The 23579-nt window shown below is 38.3% G+C and overlaps 1 protein-coding gene across 1 annotated transcript in view; it reads right to left on the bottom strand.

Moving 5' to 3' along the window:
• Positions 1-23579, bottom strand: part of BIO2 (Radical SAM superfamily protein) — a 47320-nt gene that overhangs the window by 7544 nt on the left and 16197 nt on the right. The window contains exons 3-5 of the mRNA XM_088953018.1: positions 18506-18612; positions 10472-10677; positions 2071-2210 (exon numbers count right to left, since the gene is read on the bottom strand). Of these exons, the coding sequence (XP_088809144.1) occupies positions 2071-2210; positions 10472-10677; positions 18506-18612 (453 nt within the window). The remainder of the gene's footprint in view (positions 1-2070; positions 2211-10471; positions 10678-18505; positions 18613-23579) is intronic.

Raw genomic sequence — 23579 nt, 5'->3', positions numbered from 1 at the left:
TGACCAAAAAAAAATATTAGGAACTAAATAGAGTGGATACACTAGTCATACCTCTCCCATACTTCTCAAATTCGGCCTTTACAACTACCAACAGCTCAATGGTGTTCATTCAAGTCAGGTCTGGATGCTCATTCAAGTCAGCCATCACTTCTTCATAATCTAAACGTTTAATCTTCTCAACAAAGTCCTTGGGAGAGTGACAATGAATCTTCAGATGTCAAAGAGTCTGAGAAGGAGAAACCTTCTCGATTACTTTCAAACACTAAAATAAACCCTCAATCCCTCAGTTGATGCATCCTTGACCCAACCCACCCTGACCCTTTGTCCTGACCCTAATGGGTACCCTCGACCCAACCCCACCCTCACCCTTTTCCCCTAATCCTAATGGGCCATTCAACCCATATTGATCCACCACTAGCATAGGTGGGCATGGGTAGGTTGGATGGACCAAATGAGTTGGATCAAAATTGCCAGCCCTACTTGTAAGGAAGATCCAAGCACTACTACCACCAAAGCAGTGGACGACCTCCTTTACAGACTCAAATGGCAGAGGCATATCAATCTCAACTCTAAGACTACCTTTTCTTTTGTTGTTATTACCAGCAGAGAGGTTTGGGAGAATAGGGTTTCTAGTCCAGCTACAGTACCCAGGTGTGGGTTCTGCACAGTGGTCAAATATCTCTAATGTCAGAATATAGGCTCTCAGCCATGGTACTGCAGAAAGTTTTGGGAAAATGGATATGGAAGTACGAAATCCCATCAATATAGAGGAATATAATTAACACAGATATGGATTTGCACCAGATCTCAAACCCCATAATCAACCATCTCTGCAATAGTGCAATTGCAGAAAAAACAAAATATCCTTTGGCCTTGTTCTGCAATGGCAAAAAGACCAAAAAGAGATCTAGTGCAAACCCAACCTCATTTGTCGGTCATTGCTGCAGTGGCAAAAAATCAGAAATTCCTATGGCCTTCTACAATGACGAAAAGACCAAGAGACTGGAGATAGTCTCTCCTTCCATCGGTAATGAACAAACGGTCAAAGGAGATATTTGAACCTCAGTCCATCAATCCATCAATCATCAGCTTTTCCCACCAAAATTATTTGAACCCTGGTCTGTCAATCGTCAGTTGTTGCCGAATCTCCCTATTCTCTCCTCCCATCCTTAAGCTATGAAAATGCTAAACCCTTTCCCACCGGTTACCCAAACCTCAACTATTATGATTCGGTGGGTGCAGCCTTGGAAATCCAGATCCTTCTAGACTTAGAGGAGTGTCTAGGAACTGAGAAGGACATGCCATTGCTCAATTTCCAGGTCCAGTGGGTGTGGAAGACTCAATTAGGGCTTAACTTATGGCAGTGGTTCAACGATTACAGATAGCTAGAGACTTAAATTTGAACAGACTAATTGTGTAAGGAGATTTCAAAAAGTAGTGGGATGGCTACAAAATCTGGAGACTGTTATTAAGGAATGTAGGGTTGAACTCAAGAAGGTTAAATGGCTTACCAGTAACATAACAATGAATGTACTTTGGAAGAGAAGATTGGTTAATGGAATGGTTGACTTCAAGCTAAATGTAATATGTAGATTTTTTTTATAAGGTGAATTTCACACCTCTCCCTAGGTTGCTTGTATTGCTATATATTCTGATTTTCTAATAAAAGTACTTCTGAAAAAGAAATCTCAACTGAGCATAATAAAGCCTTACCACAACAATTTATATCAACTATAAAAACCCTGGTCGTATTATCTATTGGATTATGAGATTTTGAGAAACTGAACAGTACTAATAATATTTTCAAAACCTTTGTTAAACAACAAAGATACACCCACTGTTTTTGCACCTTCCTTATGTAATTAGCAAATCTAATATTTGAAAGTTCATGCATCACAACCTAAAAATATTGTTATGATCTAAAGAGCCTAAAAATTTCTAGAACACAATACTTTCAGTTGAATTCAGGGAAATAATTTAGATAATAGGAATGTAAGCCACCACTAGTTAAACAAGCAGCATCAACAAAGACAAGATAAATACAGTGAAAAGACCTATAAAAACATTTACCTTTTGGTCTTGAAGAGGTGTCCCTTTGACTGCAACCAGTGAGTTGATTGGAACACTCTCAGGGTGTGCTGGAAGTGTTGCCAATGTGTGCAATAAACCAACTCGGTCCTCCTCCGCTTCTCCAAGTCCTATTATTCCTCCTGTCAACAGAGTTTAGGGCAAATGAGTTGACAAGACCTATGCTTTCAGAAGTTGAGATATGTCAGAAATGTCAACCAACATATTCCAGTGTCAAGACCAAAACAAGACATGTTCAAGTGAGTTTTAAAAATACAAAAAACAACGGTTCATGTGTATTGTTTTGGTCAATGTGGACCAAATTGGCCAATACACAAAATATCCAATATTCTAGCTTTTAAATAAAATACTTTGAAACCAGTGTCAACATATTCTAACAAAAAAAAGAAACGCAAGGATATAGAAAAGGGGAAGCATATTTTACACCAGGAAAGTGAAAATGAAAGATCAGATGTATCCAATGGCATGTAGCAACAAAGAGTGAAAAAGAAAGATTGTCAGTTTCTAGTGCAACCGTTCATGCATAGAAGGGAGAAAATCGAGGTTTATATACCTGGAAACCCACAACACAACAGCAGACTTGCAGAATCCTAGGTTAATTCAGATCTTGGAGATGAAAATCAAGAGGGGAGAAAGGGGTGTCTACATACCTGGAAACCTATGAGTCACAACACAGCAGCAGACCTTTCAACTTTGTAGCTCTCAGCAAAATGGTAGTGGCAACATCTTCATTGTTTCAAATCCTTTTTTTTTTTATGAATGATAATAAATTTATTAATTCAGAAGCAGATTTAGAGTGAGTTCATACAACATCCCAGGGAGAGGCGCGAGCTGCAGACCCTCCTTGAATCTTACAAGTAAACTAGGAAAGAAAAGCAAGAATCGCAAGTGAACCCAAAACAATTCTTCCCTATTTACACCTTGCTTAGCTAGCACATCTGACAAAGTATTTGCTGATCTCCCCACCCAATGTACAGTGACCAACATATTCCTTGTCAACCAACTAAATTTCTTCATTTCATTCTTGTAACGCCACATAGCCTCATAAGGATTTTTCAACCAACCCACCACAACTTTGGAATCCCCCTCGATTGTTGGGTGTTGTACCCCCAGCTGGTTTGCAAATTGCACCCCTTGTACAGCAGCTAAAAGTTCTGCCCTGATGGAGTCCCCAATTCCCGAGGGACCTGAGTAGAGCAACAAAATCTCTCCCTTCTCATTTCTCAAAGCACCCCCCATTCCGGATAATCCTGGATTACCCATGCTACTTCCATCAAGGTTCAACTTTAGTGAGCCTTCGGATGGAGGAGACCAGCTTGTAATTGATTTGTCCTTCAGAGATGAACACTTTGCTACTGTTGACCAATTTCTCCAAAGGTCATTAAAGGAGAATTGATGAAAGATTTCCAAGGTCTTCAGCCAAGGTATTGCCCTATTTAACAGACAATCTTTCAATTCCCGACTGCTCCTTTCCTTTTCTTGAAAAATTCTAATATTCCTTTCTTCCCAAAGAGTCCAAATCAAGGCAACACGAGCACATCTCAACATAATTCTCCCTATTGTTGTAGGCCAATAAAAGGTAGAATGGTGGAAGAGCATGTGAGCTTCTGCTGGTAGACTCCAACTACTCCCAAACAATGAAAGTAGCCAAGCCCAAAGGTCTGCAGAAAAGGGACAAGATATTAAAATAGGTGGTAACAATCCTCACCATGAACTCTATAGAGGATACACCAATTAGGAGAAATACAAAGGAAAGGTCTTCTCTTTTGTAGGTTATCTAGAGTGTTTACTTTCCCATGGATTCCCAACAAAACGCCATAATTTTTTAGGGAACTGGCCTACACCAAATTTCTTTTGACAGAAAGGGTTGGTGTGTAGAAAGTTGAGAGATAGACTTGAAGAAAGAAGCACAAGTGAAGGTTCCATTGGGTCTAGGAGTCCATACCCTCTTATCTAGCTTGGAGGGATCCAAACAAACCTGATTAAGACAACCAAGCAAGACAAAAAGAGATTCAATTTCATCATCCCTAAGTCCTCTACGAAACCCAAAATCCCAAGTAGGATCTAAGGGTGTTCCCAAAGGTAAGACAAATTTTGAGACCACCTCTTTTTTGTACAAAGAAACAAAAAATAGCGAAGGGAACAAATCCTTTAAAGGTGTGTCTCCTACCCAAATATCCTCCCAAAAATGAATAGTGTTGCCAAAACAAACTTCATACCTGATAAAATTGAGGAATTGAGGAAGGGTGTTGTGAATGGCCTTCCAAGGTGCTGCTAGGTTAGCTTGCCTTGATACACCAGCATCCCATCCATTCTCTGACCTCCCATGAATGCTTCCCACCACCTCATGCCACTCTCTTTCCAATGGCCATCGCCACAACCATTTCCCTAACAGAGCTTGATTTTTTCTAGTTACCCTCCCAAGTCCCAAACCCCCCCCCTTCTTTACTTCTACACACAATTTCCCAATTAACCAAGTGATCCTTTTTTTCTTGTCCTGGCTCCCATAAGAAATATCTCATCAACTTCTCCAGTTTCCTAGCTTCCCTAACTGGTATCCTAAAAACAGACAAAAAATAGGTAGGTAAATTAGCCAAGGTAGCTCTTATTAGGGTAATTCTCCCTCCTAAAGAGACATAATTCCTCTTCCATGAGGCTAATCTCTTCTCAAACTTTTCTATCACTAGGGTCCAAAATCTACTCTCCCTAGGATTTGCCCCTAAAGGAAGCCCTAAATATGACATAGGCCAAGTAGAGGTGGAACACTCAAGACACTCCGCAATAGCCTCGCCCTCCCCTACCTCCAAATTTATACCCGCTATGCAGCTCTTTTCCAAATTTATTCTCAAATTAGAAATACTTTCAAATCCTTTGATTAGCTCCTTTAGGTTTGCTACCTTTTCGCTAAAACCTCCTTCACAAAAGATCATTAGGTCATCTGCAAACTGAAGGTGGGTGACGGGGACTTGGTGTCTCCCTATTCTCCAACCCATAATGGCATCTTCACTGTCAGCCTTAGTAATGATCCTACTAATTACATTGGCTACTAAGGTAAAAAGTAAGGGTGAGAGTGGATCCCCTTGCCTGACACCCCTGCAAACTGGAAAAAAACCCCTCACCATACCATTTACTAGAATAGAGTAGTGACAAGTACTCCCAGTCCACCAAATCATAGGCCTTTTCAAGATCCAATTTACAAATGAAACCTCTCTTCCTAGACCTTTTCATTTCCTCCACACGCTCATTCGCAATTAAGATCTTATATGTTATTTGTTGCCCTTGAATGAAAACCCCCTAGGTTTCACTAATGATAGAAGGGAGGACTGTTTTGATCCTCAACGGGAGTACTTTAACCAGAATTTTATAGATGTGTGTCACCAGACTAATAGGCCTATAATCTTTTGGGTGGTTGGCATCATTCTTAGAGAGTTTGAGTTGAACAAATCTCAATGTATAACAACCATGCTCTGGTAAGGATGTAACCATAATATCTACTATAAACCAATAACCAGAAATAGCTCCAAAGCAGTGAGCCTAGCTTCTTGATAGTTTTTCTGCTTCTTACATTTTGTAGAAAGGCTTGGTGTTTCTTTCTTGATTGTCCCTAATAAGTTCAGAATATTTGAGGTTTAGAGACCTCAGAGAACTAGTAGACTAGTAGTCATGGGAGAAGCCAAGGCCAACAGGTACATGAGGTACATCAAAACCCATTTTATCCGCACGCATGCACACAGTTGAGGATTAGAGACCAAAGAGAACTAGTAGCCATGGGAGGAGCCAAGGCCAAGAAGTACAGGAGGTACATCAAAACCCACTTTATTCACACACACACACAAAAAAAAGGTATCATTTACATGACCCTGTTCCATGGCCCCTTTATTCATCCTTTGCACTTGAACTGACCACTCCAGTTTTCTCCTTATTCTCCATGTCACCTAGTTCCTACCTACAAAAAGTGTACAAACCAGTAGTAGATATTATCATCTGGTAAGCCAGCTCAATCAGCATCCATATATACTTCAACCCTATGATCCCATGCTTGGAGAAAAGAGTCCTTTTCTAGGACGCTTCTTTGAATACTTAAGCATACATTCAATTGCAGTTAAATGTGATATCTGGGGTAAACAAATAAATTAAACACCTACAAGATAAGAAATGTATAGACATGCCATGGATAAATACAATAGCCTCCCAAGTAAATGTTCAAATAGCTTGACATCTGGTTATTATCTAACCATTATTTTCCCCAAGTCTATGGTTGAGATCAATGGGTGTATCAGCTAGTTTATAACCCTATTTTCCTGTGTCTTTGAAAAGATCCAAGATGTATTATTACCTTGGGAAAAAATATGCCAAGTCCTTGACTTCAAATTGAGATGCTATAAGAAATGTATAGACATGCCATGGATAAATACAATAGCCTCCCAAGTAAATGTTCAAATAGCTTGACATCTGGTTATTATCTAACCATTATTTTCCCCAAGTCTATGGTTGAGATCAATGGGAGTATCAGCTAGTTTATAACCCTATTTTCCTGTGTCTTTGAAAAGATCCAAGATGTATTATTACCTTGGGAAAAAATATGCCAAGTCCTTGACTTCAAATTGAGATGCTAAGTACACTTTTAGCTTCCATGTCCTGAATTCCAGTAATAATAATATTGTCACAACATATACAACCAAGGCTGCTATATGGTTCCAATCCCTCTACATAAATAGTGTGATATGCTCAGCAATGTTTGTAACCCACTTGATGGACTACCTTACTAAACTTGTCGAACCATGCTCTTGGTGATTGTTATAGGCCATATAAAGATTTCTTCAAACAGCACACCTTCTCAAAGCCTTGGAGCTGAACACCTAGAGGCCTAACCAATGTTTGTAACCCACTTGATGGACTACCTTACTAAACTTGTCAAACCATGCTCTCGGTGATTGTTATAGGCCATATAAAGATTTCTTCAAACAGCACACCTTCTCAAAGCCTTGGAGCTGAACACCTAGAGGCCTAACCAAATAGACTTTTTCTAGATCACCATCATTAAGGAATGCATTCTTGATATCTTAAATTCTTAATTGATGAAAATGCAAAGAGAGGTTGCTACAAGGGAAAAAGATTCTTATGGAGTTATTTACTTCTTTTTGGCCATAAGTGCAAAATTTTCAATATAATCAACCCCATACATCTGCCTAAATCCTCTTGCAATTAGTCTAGCCTTGTATCTTTCAACTGAACCTCTGAACCATCAACCCAATGCTACCAGATGCTTTATAAGAGACTCCATTTACACCCCACATGTTTGTTTTCAAGTGCAAAATGGAGTCTCCATTTATAAGAGACTCCATTTACTTCTTTTTGGCCACAAGTGCAAAATTTTCAATATAATCAACCCCATACATCTGCCTAAATCCTCTTGCAATTAGTCTAGCCTTGTATCTTTCAACTGAACCTCTGAACCATCAACCCAATGCTACCAGATGCTTTATAAGAGACTCCATTTACACCCCACATGTTTGTTTCCCTTCTGGAAAATGAACTAACTCCCGTGTCTGGTCCTTGTGAAGGGCATCAATTTTTTCTAACATAGTGTTTTTTTCTCTTAGAAGATCTCAGGGCCTTTGCAACACTTAGGAATAGATATACTATACACAATAGACACAAATCAGGATATGAAGAAGCTAAAATAACACAGTTGAAATGAGCTACAGGGTGCTATATACATGATCCAGTACCTTTGTAGTAGCAATGAGAAGATCAAGATCATTAGGGATAAGATCAGGATTTACCATATGAGAATCTGGCTCCATAGTTGGCAGAGGCCAACCCTTATGGCCATGAGTATATACATGCAACTTAGGCCAACGCATTGACACAACAATGGGTATCTATAAATGAACTTGTCTCTCCTCAATATTACTAATTTTCTGCCCTTGAGGAGAGAAGAAAACATGGATGAGACTCAAGAAAGGTTAGTCCATTGATATAAAGACTTTTTGGGATATAGGTCCATAACAACACTTGCATCTTTTGTATGAGAAGGGATACCCAATAAAGAAACAAGGAAAAGATTTAGCATACCACAAGTAGGTGCCAAATTTTGGACAAAACACTTACACCCAAACATCGAGGAATGGGGAATAGAGGTGAAGAAGTAAACGTTATTCGATGTATGGCTTGATAACTATAAAACATGCTCAACATGTAATTGATGAGATAAGTGACATCAAGAATAATATCTCCCCAAGAATGGTTGGGAATGTTCAGCTGAAGGAAGCCTCATAAACAAAGTGTCAGTACCTGTCTAAACCTATGCTTTATTGTTGACATGCTTAATAGATAGAACATCCAAAAGTATTAATGACTTTATGTCATATTAATAAATTCAAAAATACAATGTAATGCAAACACAGATTAGCAAGGCAACATGGATAAAAGAGAATCTACCATTGGATTTATCTTTACATTTGGGGAAGGATCAATTTCATGGAGAAGTAGAAGATACAGCAGTATCAAAAGCAACAAATGAAACAATCTTCATTAAAAACTTAGCAAGAGAATCACAAGCTGTGCAAAATAAAACAGAACCCATTACATTATCTTGTGACAAGGAGGAAACTATTTTTATAACTAAGGACCATTATTTTCATTAAAAAATAAAAGCGCATTAAAACTAGATAGTATTACTTGAAACAAATAGTTTAGGAAGGGAAAATCACCACTATACAATTTACTTCCAAGTGAGACCTTGGGGCACTTTAAAGCACTACCTCCTGTATTGTTGGGTAGTCACGACAGGGAAATATATCCAGGATAATCAAAAAGGATCTTTAGGCCAAGTGGGAGATGTTGGAATTATGTGTCTTTTATGGATGACAAAGAATGAGCTAAAGAATGTCACGTGGTGTCTTGTAGTGGCTGGAATGGTTAAATAATCCAGAGGATGTCATGTGGTGTTGGAATTATGCGTCTTTTTGTGATGGAATGGTTAAATAATCCAGAGGATGTCACATGGTGTTACAAGAAGGAGCTAAAGAAATTTAAATGGCTGACAAAGAATATGTCTGAAACAATACAGTGGGTGGGGAGATCAGCTAATGCTTTTTGCTGATGTCTTGGAAAAACAAGGGAAAAATAGGGAAACATTGTTCTGCACTCAACTGTAATTTTGTATCAGCACTCATGTACTTTTTGCTTTAGCTTATGTGTTTTCTGTTTGGAGAGGTGGAACCCCGTACCTTTCCAAGGAACTGTTCATGTAATCTGTCTTTGATTTAATGAAAATGTGATGTTTTATCTATCAAAAAAAAATTTAGTGGGTAAATCCATTTCTTCTGGTCTTGGACTATCAAACAACATTGCCTATCTCAAATAATAATCAACATATACTTTATTCAATCCAATGCCTTAAAATAATCTTAATTTTGCTTTGTACCCCAAATTGTACCAAAAGTTTGTTTGATTTCAATGTAGGGAAGTACTTTCATTATTTAAAATGTTTTGCACTAAGTTGGGGTAATCTTCAAATATTTTCTTTGATAACTTGAGCTTGACTGATTTGTAGTTGACAGCAACCAGAGGATCTCAAGATCTAAATCTTGTTTTCCTTATAGCCTGCTTCTTTTAAGTGTGTTGATTTGTCACTGTCAGCTAACTCATTTTCTTAGATCATATTGTCAAACCCTAAAACCTAATTATTTACCCCCAACTCTATATTATTTCTCTACTATTTCCTTAATTAAAATGTAACTAATTCCTCTGTGGCAACTCGCAAAAGCCACCATTTCTACCCAAGTAGTACCATCAATTTATGTCATCACTAGAATTAGAAATCCAGTCCCAAATCAAGGATCAGACATTATTCATGATGCCAATGTGTCATAGGCTTGATAAAGAAAAAAGATACATTATTTTGCTTCATTTTCCACAAAAAAAAAATGATAATCCTTCTCTCCAGGTAACATTATATTTCAGAAAGTAGACAGCTTAAATAAGCATTTTCTTCTCTAAGCAACAATCTGACTCGTGCTAAATCTTTTTTTTTTGAGCATTGCCCCAATCTTCTACCCAAGTAGTACCGTCAATTTATGTCATCACTAGAATTAGAAATCCAGTCCCAAATCAAGGATCAGACATTATTCATGATGTCAATGTGTCATAGGCTTAATAAAGAAAAAAGATACATTATTTTGCCTCATTTTCCACAAAAAAAAATGATAATCCTTCTCTCCAGGTAACATTATATTTCAGAAAGTAGACAGCTTAAAAAAGCATTATCTTCTCTAAGCAACAATCTGACTCGTGCTAAATCTTTTTTTTTTTGAGCATTGCCCCAATCACTTATAATAAAATAACGGTTTAAGGGTTTTTATGTCTTCTGAAATACCTGAACAGACACTGATCCCTGCTTCACGAACATGATCAAGAGTTTTAAGGCGTTCATCGTAAGACCTTGTGGTTATGATTTTAGGGTAATACTCCCTTGAGGTATCAAGGTTATGATTGTAAGCTGTAAGCCCTGCCTTCTTAAGTTCCACTGCTTGCTGCTTTTCTAGCATGCCCAATGTGCAGCAGACTTCCATGCCCATATCCCTGGCACATGACAAATACGACACACATAGGTTAGAATTTAAACATTGCAGGCCATACCTTGTAACTCTAGTTTGTAACCTCAAAATACATAGCTCACAACCAGTGGATTTATTACATAAGCATGACTCAAGCATGTTAGCTGAGTGGAGTTTTTATTTTATGCATGTTGGTTTGTCAGTGTTGTCTGTTGGGGGATGCTTTTTATATTGACTGTGATCCTTTCAGGGTGGGAAGGGGGAGTTCTCCTTTTTGTCTATAAAAATCTTCTTTATTATCTGGAAAAATAAAAAGCAATGTTAGCTGAGGAACCCAATGCTGCTGAATTTACTAATTTTACTAATTATTCAGTCTAGTATACCTAATACCAATATAGAGCTTTTTTACCTACAGTAAAAATTTTTGTTGTTGCTTTTTCCCCTGGGCAAAGAGCTTACATCACAGTAGTGCATGCCCCAAACTCCCCAACCCCAATGAAGGCAGGATTGAATCCCAGGTCTCTGCTCCAACCTGCAGGAGTCTTACCAGGGAGCTAACTGGCACCTTCACCTTAATTTCAGATCTCTATATTTTTTTAACTCCAAAGTTTACTCCAGGTGTAGGTGACAAGGTGTGGCCATAGTTGTTGAGGCGACACCTAGGCGACAAGGCACCCTTTGAGGCTCACCTCACCTAATCACCAAATAGTTTTGTACTATGTATTATAAAATACTTTTTGATTATTTATTTTTTGACATTATACTTATAAAATAGGCACTATTAAACCCCCAAAGACTTTAAAACCTGAACCAATAAGGAAGAACTTAAAACACATTTTCTACTACTACTACTACTATTATGAATAATTATTAAGGAAATATGGTCATGGTACCTAGGAAACTACCCTAGGATCTATGTTTTCTACATAAAAAAATCAACAGCCTAAGCGACACCTAGGTACCCACCTAGGCGACTAGGCGCCCCCCTGTCGCCTAGCCTCGCCTTCGCACCTTGAAAACTATGGGTGTGGCCACCATAAAATCTAACAATAAACATAGGAGGGGGATGTAAAAGCCTTACCCCTCTAGAAAAACTATACAGCAGACCTCCAGATAATAAAAACAGGACTAGAGAGCTGCGAGAACCAAGACAATCACTGAATGTGCAAGGAATATCATGCCCATCAGCCCAAAGAAGAGCTTGAAGCAGACGTGGAAGATCAAGCCAACAGTTAAAGAAGAAACCTTTTTCACCATTGTCACAGCCTAATTTAGAAAGACAGTCTACCACTTGGTTAGCTTCTCTTTAAATGTGGCGGAGTTCAATATCCATGTAGCTTTGAAAATCCAAAATACACTCATGTCAATACCATAACTGCCAAGGTAATGAAGCTGACTGTATAATTATATTAAATAAAACTTTGGAGTCTGTTTCCACCACCACCTTTGATATGCCCAGCGATCTCACCATATCCAAACCATCCACCAACAACACATCGGTTTCAGTCAAAAGATTAGATCTTCCCCATAGCAGTTGTAGAATGCAGAAAAAATTATTTCTAGCATCGGTAAGGACTCCCCCTCCACCTAACAACCCTGGACAGACACATGAAGCTCCATCAACATTTAGTTTCATGTAATCCAAAGGCACATGAGTAACGAGAACCACCCTCAAAATGGTTCCTCGATAAGGCTGAATAGCAACTTCCAAGCAGTGCACAGACAAACTCTGATTCCATGAGAGAGATTGAAAACTGTCTCAAAGAGCCAATCTCCTAAAACCAACGCTCTAACACCCAAATGATTCACTCTGAAAATTGGTAATTCCCCTACATTCTCTTATTTCTATCCTTCAAAATCTCCCAAGTAATGAAGCAATCAAGTAAACCAGCCATCCAAGCCCATTGATTATTTGAGTCTTTAGCTATATCTAACCACATAGTGAGCAGTATACGAATGGACTCATCATCCCAAAACTCCACATCCATGATGCTACTAAACTGAGACCACAACTTTCTTGCAAGACACCCCCCTCCTCAAGAAAAGAGATTAACATCCTCGGTGGTGGCATTCCTACAACAGCAACACCTGAAAGCTAGAGGGACGCCCAACCTTTGGATATCCAAATCCCTACCTACTCATCCCATGAGCAATTTCCAATTTTAAAAGCAACCTTTGGTCTGAAGAAAAAGGGGAAGCTGCTTTGGAAGACCATTCTGGCACCTAGTTTAGCGTCTATATGATCTGAGAGAAAAAATCGAATTTTCTGTAACAAAGTGAGAAGCACAGAGGACCTAATCCAGCTAACTGTGAACAAGCTTGTCTCTTGGATATCTGTAACACCTGAGCTCAAGCATCAGAATGTGTTTCAGATACTTTACTCTCAATCTCTGTGGAATTTATAACTTGTATTTCTCTCTGGTGAGGTGCACCAGGGAGATGTTGTAATCCTTTTCATCCATCATCAATAAAATTCTTACCTTACCTTTTAAAAAAGAAAACAAAAGAAACATACATGCAGGAAGCAAATCCCACCTTTTCCTCCCAAACAAACGTTTCCTCAAGGACCACAAGGTCGTGTCTATACGAACGTCAAATACAGCTGATCATGGTTTCCCTAATGCAATCGTGTGCTTTGCTCCAATCGTACTCTTAAGTACTTAGTTAATCTTTCACAAGATCTTCTGATGTGAAGTCACAACGGGATTCCGCTTAGCAATATCATACTGGATTTAAGTTTTGAATCTCACATAGCTCAACGAGGTCATATTATCCTTGACCCATGAGATCCTTTGTCACTAGATCTTGCTCAATCTAGTGAGATCACATTTTTTCTCCTACTAAGTAGTAAGTACTAATGCAATACTGCGAGTCCCCAAAAGGGCTCCTTTTTAGTTTTGCAAGGCTGACTCTCTGTGATACTCATGTGTAGGGAACGATCTCAATGACAGATTCAATCGACTCTACGAGATAACCTTCGCCATGCTCTCAAACTATGTCTCTCCCTCAAATCCTTAAATGTATATACATTCTCTCACATTAACTCTCTTGCTTAACAATGGGGGAAAATTTGTCATTACAAAGCACTTGGGTCAGCGATTTTGACCTTTGTTATCAATCATTAGCCCTCATTTTGGGGGTGATATCTACGGGATGAAGCTACCAAAATTAGACTATTTTTAAGAATTGATTCTGAAGAATTTTTCAAAGATTAGTCTCCAGAGTTCTGAAGAGTTTTCATGAAAGATCAGCCCCCATATGTTTGAAGAGATTTCATGGAAGATCAGGCCCCAGTTATATATCTATGTACTTGACAGTGGCGATGCTGCGAGGTCCCTTATATGAGACTAGCAAACTATGTTGTTTCAATAAAAACGGGGACTCTAAGAATTTGTAGTTGATTCAGACATGATACTAATATCTAAGTTCAGAAAGTTTATATTACTATTAAGGGGGGAGGGGGAAGTGGTCAATTTCCATGGGGGTTGAGAATAATGGTTTTCTGAAGATGAAATTGCAAAGACCATATTTAAAACATATGAGTAGTGTTATTATGAATGCAAGATACCTCTTCTTTTTTTGCTCCAAAAGGCTACACAAAAAGGGATAGCCCATCTCCCACCCCATGACCCCCCACCAACCATTTACCAAATGTAAACAAGGTGGATTCCAATATGCTGGTCAAACTCTGAAAGTCTGAGGGACAGTGGGAGAGTAGGACAGTAATTGCAGAGAACCTAAGAGAGACAGAGAGAAAAGGAGAGAGAAAATCTAGGTTTGCTGCCCCCTAATGGGTCTATTGTGGGCCCCATTTATAAGGTTTTGGACTCCCCACTTTCTAGAACTTTCTTGTATTTTTCCATTGCCCATTTTACCCTTTTAACAATTATTATAGAAAGTTCTAGCACTTAAGTTGATGTACATAGCTCAAATTAAGTGAATAATGAACCTGGACCAGTCCAGTTTGACTCAAATTTATATCAGGTCAACGTACTAGTATAAATCAGCAGTCTTACATCTAAAAGTGCTCTGTTATTTATAATTAAATTGTCACAGCCTAGAACCCCCTATATCTTACATTTTCTCACCAAAGCCCAATTAACTAAGTGATCTTTCTTTGAATCCCCAGGCACCCATAAAAGTTTCTCATGATCCTCTCCAAGTCCTTTGCCATCAACACCAGTATTTTGAAAACTGAGAGATAGTAGAACAAAAGATTTGCAAGGTTAGATTTAATCAAGGTACTTCTTCCTCCCAAAGAGACATAATCTGTCTTTCACTTAGCTAGTCTTTTGCTGAACTTTTCTACAATAGGATCCCAAAAGGCTCTACATTTATGATTTGCCCCCTAAGGCAAGCCTACGTACTTCATTGGCCAGTCCAGTGTTTTAAAAGTGCAAGGCGCAAAAAGCGTGCAAGGGCCAATTTGCGCCAGAGGCAAGAGGCGCAAGGCGAGGCACGCGCCTTTTTGAAGCAAGGCACAAAAATACAAAAAAAAATGCTAAAAAATAAAAAAAAATGTCAAAAAATTAAAAAAAAAAATGCCAAAAAATGCAAAATAAATCAAAAATATCAAACTTAATATTAATAAGAAATATAAACATACTTTTTAAAATTAGTGGTTTTAAAAAACCTAGTATCTAAAATTAAAATACATAAAACATATTCAAATGAAAATTTAAAAATAAAATCAAACATATATAACATTTTCAAGCATGTAAAGCCCACAATCTCTTTTTTTCTTCAATTGCATTACTTTAAGTAGCTAATGCGATGTAAAACATATTACATTCCTAATTCTACGAGTCGCCTTTGTGCCTCTCCCTCCGAGAACCCCCTATTTGCTAATGTTGTTCATTCATTCATCTTAATAAAATATCTTCTTAAAAGGCAAATAAAATTATAAAATCATTATTTTTGTGTAAGAATTAAGAATTTAAGACCTAACATGGACTTGTTTGGGCTTGCCTCAAGGGGGGTGGCACGGGGGTCCGGGGGCGAATGCTTGGGGTGAAGCACAAGGTGCACCAGGCGTGAGCCTTTTGAAAGGGATGTGCCTACAACTTGCGCGAGGTGCCTACCCTAAATTGCACCTCACTTGTGCGCCTAGGCACGCCTTTTAAATCACTGGGCCAGTCAACATTTTGGTGACCTAGAAAGGAAGCATAGCTCTCTAGGAATTACCCCAAAAGCAAGCCTTCCCATATTAACTCTTGCCAAACAGCTCTTGTCAAAATTTACTCTCAAATTAGAGGTTTTCTCAAAAGGTCTTATTAAAATCTTCATATTCCTAGCCCCATCCTCCCCTAAATCCTCACTAAAAGCATAAGGTCATCAGCAAATTGCAGGTGACTAATAACAACCGCATTCCTCCCAATTCTCCAACCTCTAATTAGAGCTTTGTTATCAACCTAGTTATTAGATGACTAAAAGCATCCACTATTAGCATAAATAGTGGATCCCCCTGCTTCAAACCTCTTTTGGCTTCAAAGAAATCTTCAGCCACCACATTGACCAAGACTGAATAGTGTACCAAATTTAAATATCCTCTCATCCACAGTCTCCATCTACTACCGAAGCCACAAAGTTCAAAGCAACTAATCTAAGAATGACCACCCCATTAACTTGAAAATTATTCACCCAGCAAGAATTTACCAAAATACAATCAAGCCTAGCCTATATACAGTCCAAGTCATCCCTATTGTTACGTAAAATGATTACCAATGTAAACCAACATCCACTTCCAGCAAAGCAGTCATATTAACACAGTCCACAAACTCAAACATGGCAATTCCAATCCGGGCTGCAGCCAACAATTTTCTCATACAGTCCCATTACAACATTGAAATACCTTGCCTTAGTCTTTTCTTCTTTATAGTGACCTGCATCCACTGTCCTCCTTCCTCATTAACATTGGCTTCTTTTTCACCCTTTGTTGCTGCACAAGAAGCCTCAATCTCTTTATTTCATAACCAGTTCAGTGGTTCATCATCAAATCGAAGAACTTGATCACCACAGCACCTTCTCAGCCTTTCATCCAGAAAACATTTATCATGCTTTAGTTCTGTGATAGAAAACACCACCCCAGGTTTCCTTGACAAAAAAAAACCTTACAAGGTCCTTCAACCAGACCACTGCTTTGAGTCCCCTGTTCCCCATCAAATTGCGCCTGGTCTTCCACTCTGTGATCCGAAAAAACACCATTCTTCAACACCATAGTTGGAATCCTGAACAATCTCAATACCGTCTGCAATCAAATCAGGTTCCTTCTCTCCACTGTCTGGAGCCACATTCCCATTGCTATGTGCCACTACAGAATCCTTCACACCATTTCATCAGACACATCTTTGGCATCTAACTCCAAAACTACCTGATTACTTGTAGATAAAAATCTGTTTTATTTTTTTTATCAATAACAGAAATTTTATAAAAAGAGATATAGAAATTACAACCAGGAGGGGTAAAAAGTCTTAACCCTCTCTAACAAACTGAAAAAACATGTTACAATATAGCCCAAAAAAGATTTGTTCTTCCTACCCCCTGTTTGGCCAAGGTATCAGCAATGGAGTTAGTGCACCTCTTGGCCCATTGAACCCTTACAGACATATTCTGAGTTAACTGGGTAATTTTCTTTCTTTCATTAGAGAACTTCCACAAGCTGGACACTTCCTTCTGCAACCATTTAATAGTCAACTGAGAATCTCCTTCCACCAACAACTTACTAAAAATCTGTTTTATCATCAGCTTTTTTCCAATCTTTTTTTCCTTTGGCTTGGATGGGTCCTCCTTTAGTTCCTTCTTTCCTTCTTTTGCTTGGATTCATACTCAATTTCTCACAATGGCCATGCTTAAAGCAAAAGGTACGATGCTTCGGTAAATTCTCATATTCTATTTTCTACCAAAAATCCTCTTTCACTAAACCAATCCAAACCCAATCACAGTTCTTCAATAGATCAACCTAAACACAAATATGAGCGACAGTCATTCTGACCAACTTTTCTATAGCATTATCCACCAACTTCGCTATAGCATTATCCACCTTTAACACACATCCAGCCACTTGAGTGATTGTCACACAAAGCATCGTTATACAAATTAATTAGAAAGTGCGGCAAAGAGATCCAAATGGGAACAATTGAGGGCTCCCAACCCAACTCCATTCCAGGAGTCCATTTAAGAAAATGGTACAAAAAGTCCTTGATCACACATATACATCCCTCAACCATACACGAAGGTACTCCCTTCATTTTGAAATTAACCAGAACATGGCTTAAGTCCAATGAGGTTACCGCAAACAGAGATTTCAAATGAAAGGATGGCTACTACAATTGCAGCTTTCAAATGAAAGGGTCCAATCAAAAACTCTTATTTCCACTAGGGAAGGGCGCCCATAAGTGCACTTACCTACCAAAGCAAATCACAAAGGCAGAACAGATTTCTCTATCTCCTTGTCCAAGAACAGCACAACAGGTTCTCCTCACTTGATCAAAGGCACTTTTAGAGGGATATCCACCATAGGTGGACCAAGGACTGTTGGAAAAGGGTTCAAAGAAGAAGCAAGAACAAAGGCAACATAGGGTTTTCCGGGGGCTTCCCCAGAGGCTCTCCCATCATGTCCAAGGAACTAGTCTCAAAATCTCTACATTTCAATATTTGCAAAATCAACCAAAAATAAAATATGTCACTCAATCAAGAAATATTACTTGCAAGTGCCAAGTTGCAACTACTAAGTTCCTTGCTTGGTATGGAATGGCTGATATTTGATTCAACAGGACATAAGGATGCACTAAGATTAGTGAATCAAGTTTCAATCAACAAACGCAAAAATCAAATTTATTTGATGTTTTGCATACCTTATTTCTTTTATGTATTCAAGTATTTGGTTGAAGTTGGTTTTTCTGCCCACAGTATCTCTCCATGCAGCACCCATACAAAAACGAGTACTACCCGCCTCCTTTGCCTGCCAAAGATAGCCAATTAATTTCAAATGGCACCAGAATCAATTAATGCAAATGATACCAAAACAAATTGCATGCAGCAGTCAGGAAAAAAAAGGAAGGAAAGAAAGAAAGCAAGAGAGAAAGAAAGAAGCATCAATAATATCCAAAACTAACTGAATGAGAATTATTTGGACAGTAATACACTACATAATCTAATGCACTATTCCAAGTAGTTATACTAGTTTGATTAGTTTATAGAAATATCTGGTTGTGGCTCTCCAGATCTTGGTCTCAGTCTGATTTAATTTTTGTTGCTACCCTACATACACATACACACACACACACACCCACACCACACCACACACACACACACACAAACAAATGAATATGAGAGAAGGAAAAGAAACTACAGACAAAGAAATCAAGTTTTCCCAAATTCCTGTTTCTCCAATGGTTTTTCATTAGTAATGAATTTTTCTAATTTGGTTTAATTGTTGTTTTCTTGGAGTTTTCCTGATGTTTATTAGTTAGAGGAATTGATCCATTAATATGAAGAGTTATGATTATTGGTTCAAATGAGATTTATTAAAGAGTTTTTATCATAAAATAGAAGGTTGTAAGTCATTATTCATAACTCTCTCTAAACACATAAAGTTAAAATTTGTTCCTTTGCCATGATTTTTGTGTCAATAGGTATATTTTCAATAACTATGCAATCAATGTCCAAAGTATCAGAAACACAAAGAATGTCAAAAAAGACAATTTTAAGAGACGTATCGGGATAGACTTTGGATACGCATGGATATGATAGAAAAGTTAAGATACACATGTGGATACACTATTAAAACCATGGTTCAAAGTATCGATACGCCTCTGTGTATTGGCAGAGACATACCAAATTTTGAAAAAAATCTAAAAAAAGTATTTCCGCGTGTATTGGCAGAGACATATTGGTACTTAGATACACGCGGAAATACTTTTTTTAGATTTTTTTCAAAATTTGGTTTTTGGGAAGATATTTAAGCATAGAGTGGGGTCCCAAAACACCTGTAAATAGGTGTATCAGACCCCCAAAGATACTATATGATACAATATGCCCGATATGGGGCGTATCGTATCAAAATTTTGAACCTTGATTAAAACTCAAACAAATCTCAACGGAAAAAAAATAAAATAAAATAAACAATAAATCTAGATTTAGATGTCTATAAATAAAGCATAAAAAACACATACTTCATAGTTTATGTGAGGTATGAACTACCAGGACACACCTATCATATAACATGAGCAGCATATATATCTTTTTCTTTCTTTTTTGATGAGTAACTTAAGTATTTTATTAATGAAAAAAAATCATAAAGTGTGTAAAATTGTACAACCATCCCTTAGGTAGGGTAGAAATCGTAGTTAGCAATTTCAATATAGATGGACATTTCACCATGTAGACATCAAGAAATTGCAGATATATTTGGCTAAGTTCGCTAAGATATTTGGAGAATCTAAAAAATCAAGAAAGCTTCTAGAAACATGGAATTAGTTTATCTTCAAGGAATCACTAGAAGAAATATAATAGGACCTTTAAGGTTCAAAAACCATAGCAAAGAACTGTGTAAATCAAATAAGAGAAAATTAAGAGACTTTAATAGCTATCTTTATCTCCCTTTTAGTCATTTAGCTATTTTCCTTTCATACAATTTGCAAATTACTTGCTATTTTGACTTTTGTCTTTTTTTGTTACCATGTGTTTTGATTAGATTGAGTTTTTTTTTTTGAGAAAATTTAACCAAGATTTATTGAGAATAAAAGGGGGAGGGGGGAACAAGAGGAGATATACAAAACAGGGGGGGGACCCCCTGCAAGTTACGAAGGAGGAAGCTTGTCGCTATACTCGAATACACTCCAAATTTAGCTAGGCCATCTGCAATATGATTGTATTCCCTAGGAATCCAAACTAAGTTAACATTCAATCCATCCAAAGAATCCCAAGCTTCAGTCAGATAGTGATAAAGTCTCCAAGGGCCCCCTTTTTTGTCTCTTAACCATTTTATTGTATTTGTTGAAGCACTGGCAATAATCAAATTCTGAATACCCAAATTCTTAATTATCCTGATTCCGGTGAGAGCAGCCATCACTTCAGCCTTTTTGGAGTCGGCCCAACCGATTGGGCCACTAAAAGTCCAGCAGATATTGCCCCTTTTGTCCCTTACTGTACCACCAATACCTGCAAAGCCCGGATTGCCTAAGGCACAACCATCAAAATTAAGGGTTATCACACCTTCACTGATGGAAACAGGATGCCACATGGGAGTTTGCTGAGGGTGAGGCAGAAACAGAAAGGGGTGAATATTTCTAATAATATCGTTGACTGAAAGTCCTTTAAATAGATCTGAATTCACCGACCAAAGGATGCAAAGATAGGTAATATCTGAGATTAACTCCTCCAAGATTCTGCTTTTATTGTCAAAGATACGGGTGTTTCTTTCATCCCAAACACCCCACATTACTGCATGAGGCACTGATTGCCAAAAGACCCCCTTTTGCTAAGCCCTATTCCTTGCCATTGATTCAAGTTGTCCACAATGTGTTTTGGAAAAGCCCAGCTGTACCCTGCCATATTCAAGAAATGGGACCATGTCCTTTGAGTGAAGCTGCAATGAAAAAGGATGTGATCAGCAAATTCACCCTCACTGAGACATAAAATACAAACATGAGGAGAAATGGAGCGTCTTCCCAAAAGCTTTTTCTGAAGGAGATCACAAGTATTAACTTTCTGGAGACAGGCTTCCCATACAAAGAAGCAAATTCTTGAGGGGATGTGGCTGCACCAAATTTTCTTGTAAGGAAAGGAGGGATGCTGATCTTCAGCAATCAAAGCCCTGAACATAGACTTAGAAGAGAATTCGCCATTTGGGTGAAGGGTCCATATTCGGGTGTCAGAATGAGAGGGGGATATATAGGCATCTTTGAGGGTTTGGATTAAAGCTATTAAATCAGAAATCTCCGAGTCCATTAGGGGTCTTCTGAGGTGGAGGTTTAAAGAATTCTCTGCGGACTGGTTTGGGAGGCAATCAGAAATAGAGGCTTCTTGGACAAGGGTGAGGTTAAACAGCCTAGGGAAAGAGGCATCCAGGGTAGATTCCCCCCACCAAAGATCTTTCCAGAAATAAATTTTAGAACCATTTCCCACTTTATACCTTATAAAAGGAAAGAAAGAAGTATGAATGGAACATATACCTTTCCAAGGATTGATGGCCTTTATCCTGTTCAAATGGAGATTGCAATCCCACCCGTTTGTATTTCGTCCATATTTACTTGAGATGACAGCAGTCCAAAGAGCATTAGGTTCTTTCGGAAATCTCCAGAGCCATTCGCCTAGAAGGGAGGAATTTTTCTCTTTAAGCTGTCCAATACCCAAACCGCCTTCCTCTTTTGGTCTGCATACTTGTTTCCAACTGACTAAATGGTTTCTCTTATCTCCACCACCTTCACAAAGAAAATTCCTTTGAAGCTTCTCAATCTGATTTCTGACTTTGGTCGGAATCTGAAAGACAGAGAGAAAGTATACCGACAAATTTGATAAGGAGGCCTTTAAGAGAGTAAACCTACCCCCTTTGGAGAGATAACACTTTTTCCAAGTCGATAGTTTCTTCTCGCATTTCTCCAACACAGGACTCCAAAAGTTTAGGGATTTTGGATTCCCTCCAAGAGGCATCCCAAGGTAGGTAATGGGGAGATTCTCCACTTTGCACCCCAATAAAGAATTGAAATTCTCTAGAAGATCCACTTCCACTGAGTTGATGGCCACAATACTGCTTTTGCAGAAATTAACTCTCATACCAGTGAGAATCTCGAAAAATTCAATTACCATTTTAGTGTTTGTGATGTTAGTTATAGAGGCATCTAAGAATAGGATTATGTCGTCGGCAAACTGTAAGTGAGAGATGTGAAGTTTATCCCTACCCACTTCAAAACCTTTCACCAAGTTGAAGAGAATTGACTTATCAAAGAGATAATTAAATATATCCATCACCAAAGTGAAAAGTAAAGGGGAAAGAGAACAACCTTGTCTTAGACCCCTGCTTGCCTTGAAATAACCTTTCGCTTCACCATTTATCAATACTAAAAACCATGGAGAGCCAATACAACCTTTAATCCACCTGATCCAGTTTCTCCCAAAACCTCTTAGCCTTAAGCAATCAAGAATGCAGTCCCAATCCACTTTGTCGTACGCCTTCTCAAGATCAAGTTTCACAAGGACCCCCGAGATCCCAGAGGATTCTCAAATGTCTTCTACACACTCATTTGCAATAAGAATTTTGTCCACAATTTGTCTTCCTTTAACAAAAGCAAACTGATTTGGGGAAATTAGATCTTCAAGGACTTCTTTAAGTCTGTGTTGGCCAAAACCTTCGCCAAAATTTTGTATATGCTCCCAACCAAACTTATGGGTCTAAAGTCTTTCACTTCCAAAACTCCCCCTTTCTTAGGGATGAGGCAAAGAAAGGTAGAGTTAAGGCCCTTGTTAACAATGGCAAATGAATGGAAGTCCCTGAAAAACTCCATGAGATCTGGCTTTACAATTTCCCAACATTTTTGGAAAAAAAGGATAGGGAAGCCATCCGGCCCTAGAGCCCTATCACCGTCCATGCTGAAAATAGCCTTCTTGACTACTTCTTCTTCAAAACTTCTTTACAACCAATCCCTCTTTTCAGCTGAAAGGGTAGTGCCATCCCAATTAAATATTGTGAATTGGATTTCACTATCCTTGGAGTAAAGGTTTTTAAAGAAAGAAAGGAAAGCTTCAGAAATTTCCTCAGGATTCTCCACTTCTCTCTTATTAAGATTGAGCTTAGAAATTAAATTCTTCCTACTTCTTCCCGAGGCATAGGTGTGAAAAAATCTGGAATTATTGTCCCCTTCTTTCAACCATCTCACTCTTGATCTTTGTCTCCAATAGATCTTTTCCCTTCTAACTAGTTGCCCCCAT

This window comes from Nelumbo lutea, chromosome 7 (genome assembly GCF_056320005.1).
Source record: "Nelumbo lutea isolate HS-2025 chromosome 7, American lotus-T2T, whole genome shotgun sequence".
Classification (NCBI taxonomy): domain Eukaryota; kingdom Viridiplantae; phylum Streptophyta; class Magnoliopsida; order Proteales; family Nelumbonaceae; genus Nelumbo; species Nelumbo lutea.
This window is presented reverse-complemented; position numbering and strand designations above follow the sequence as displayed.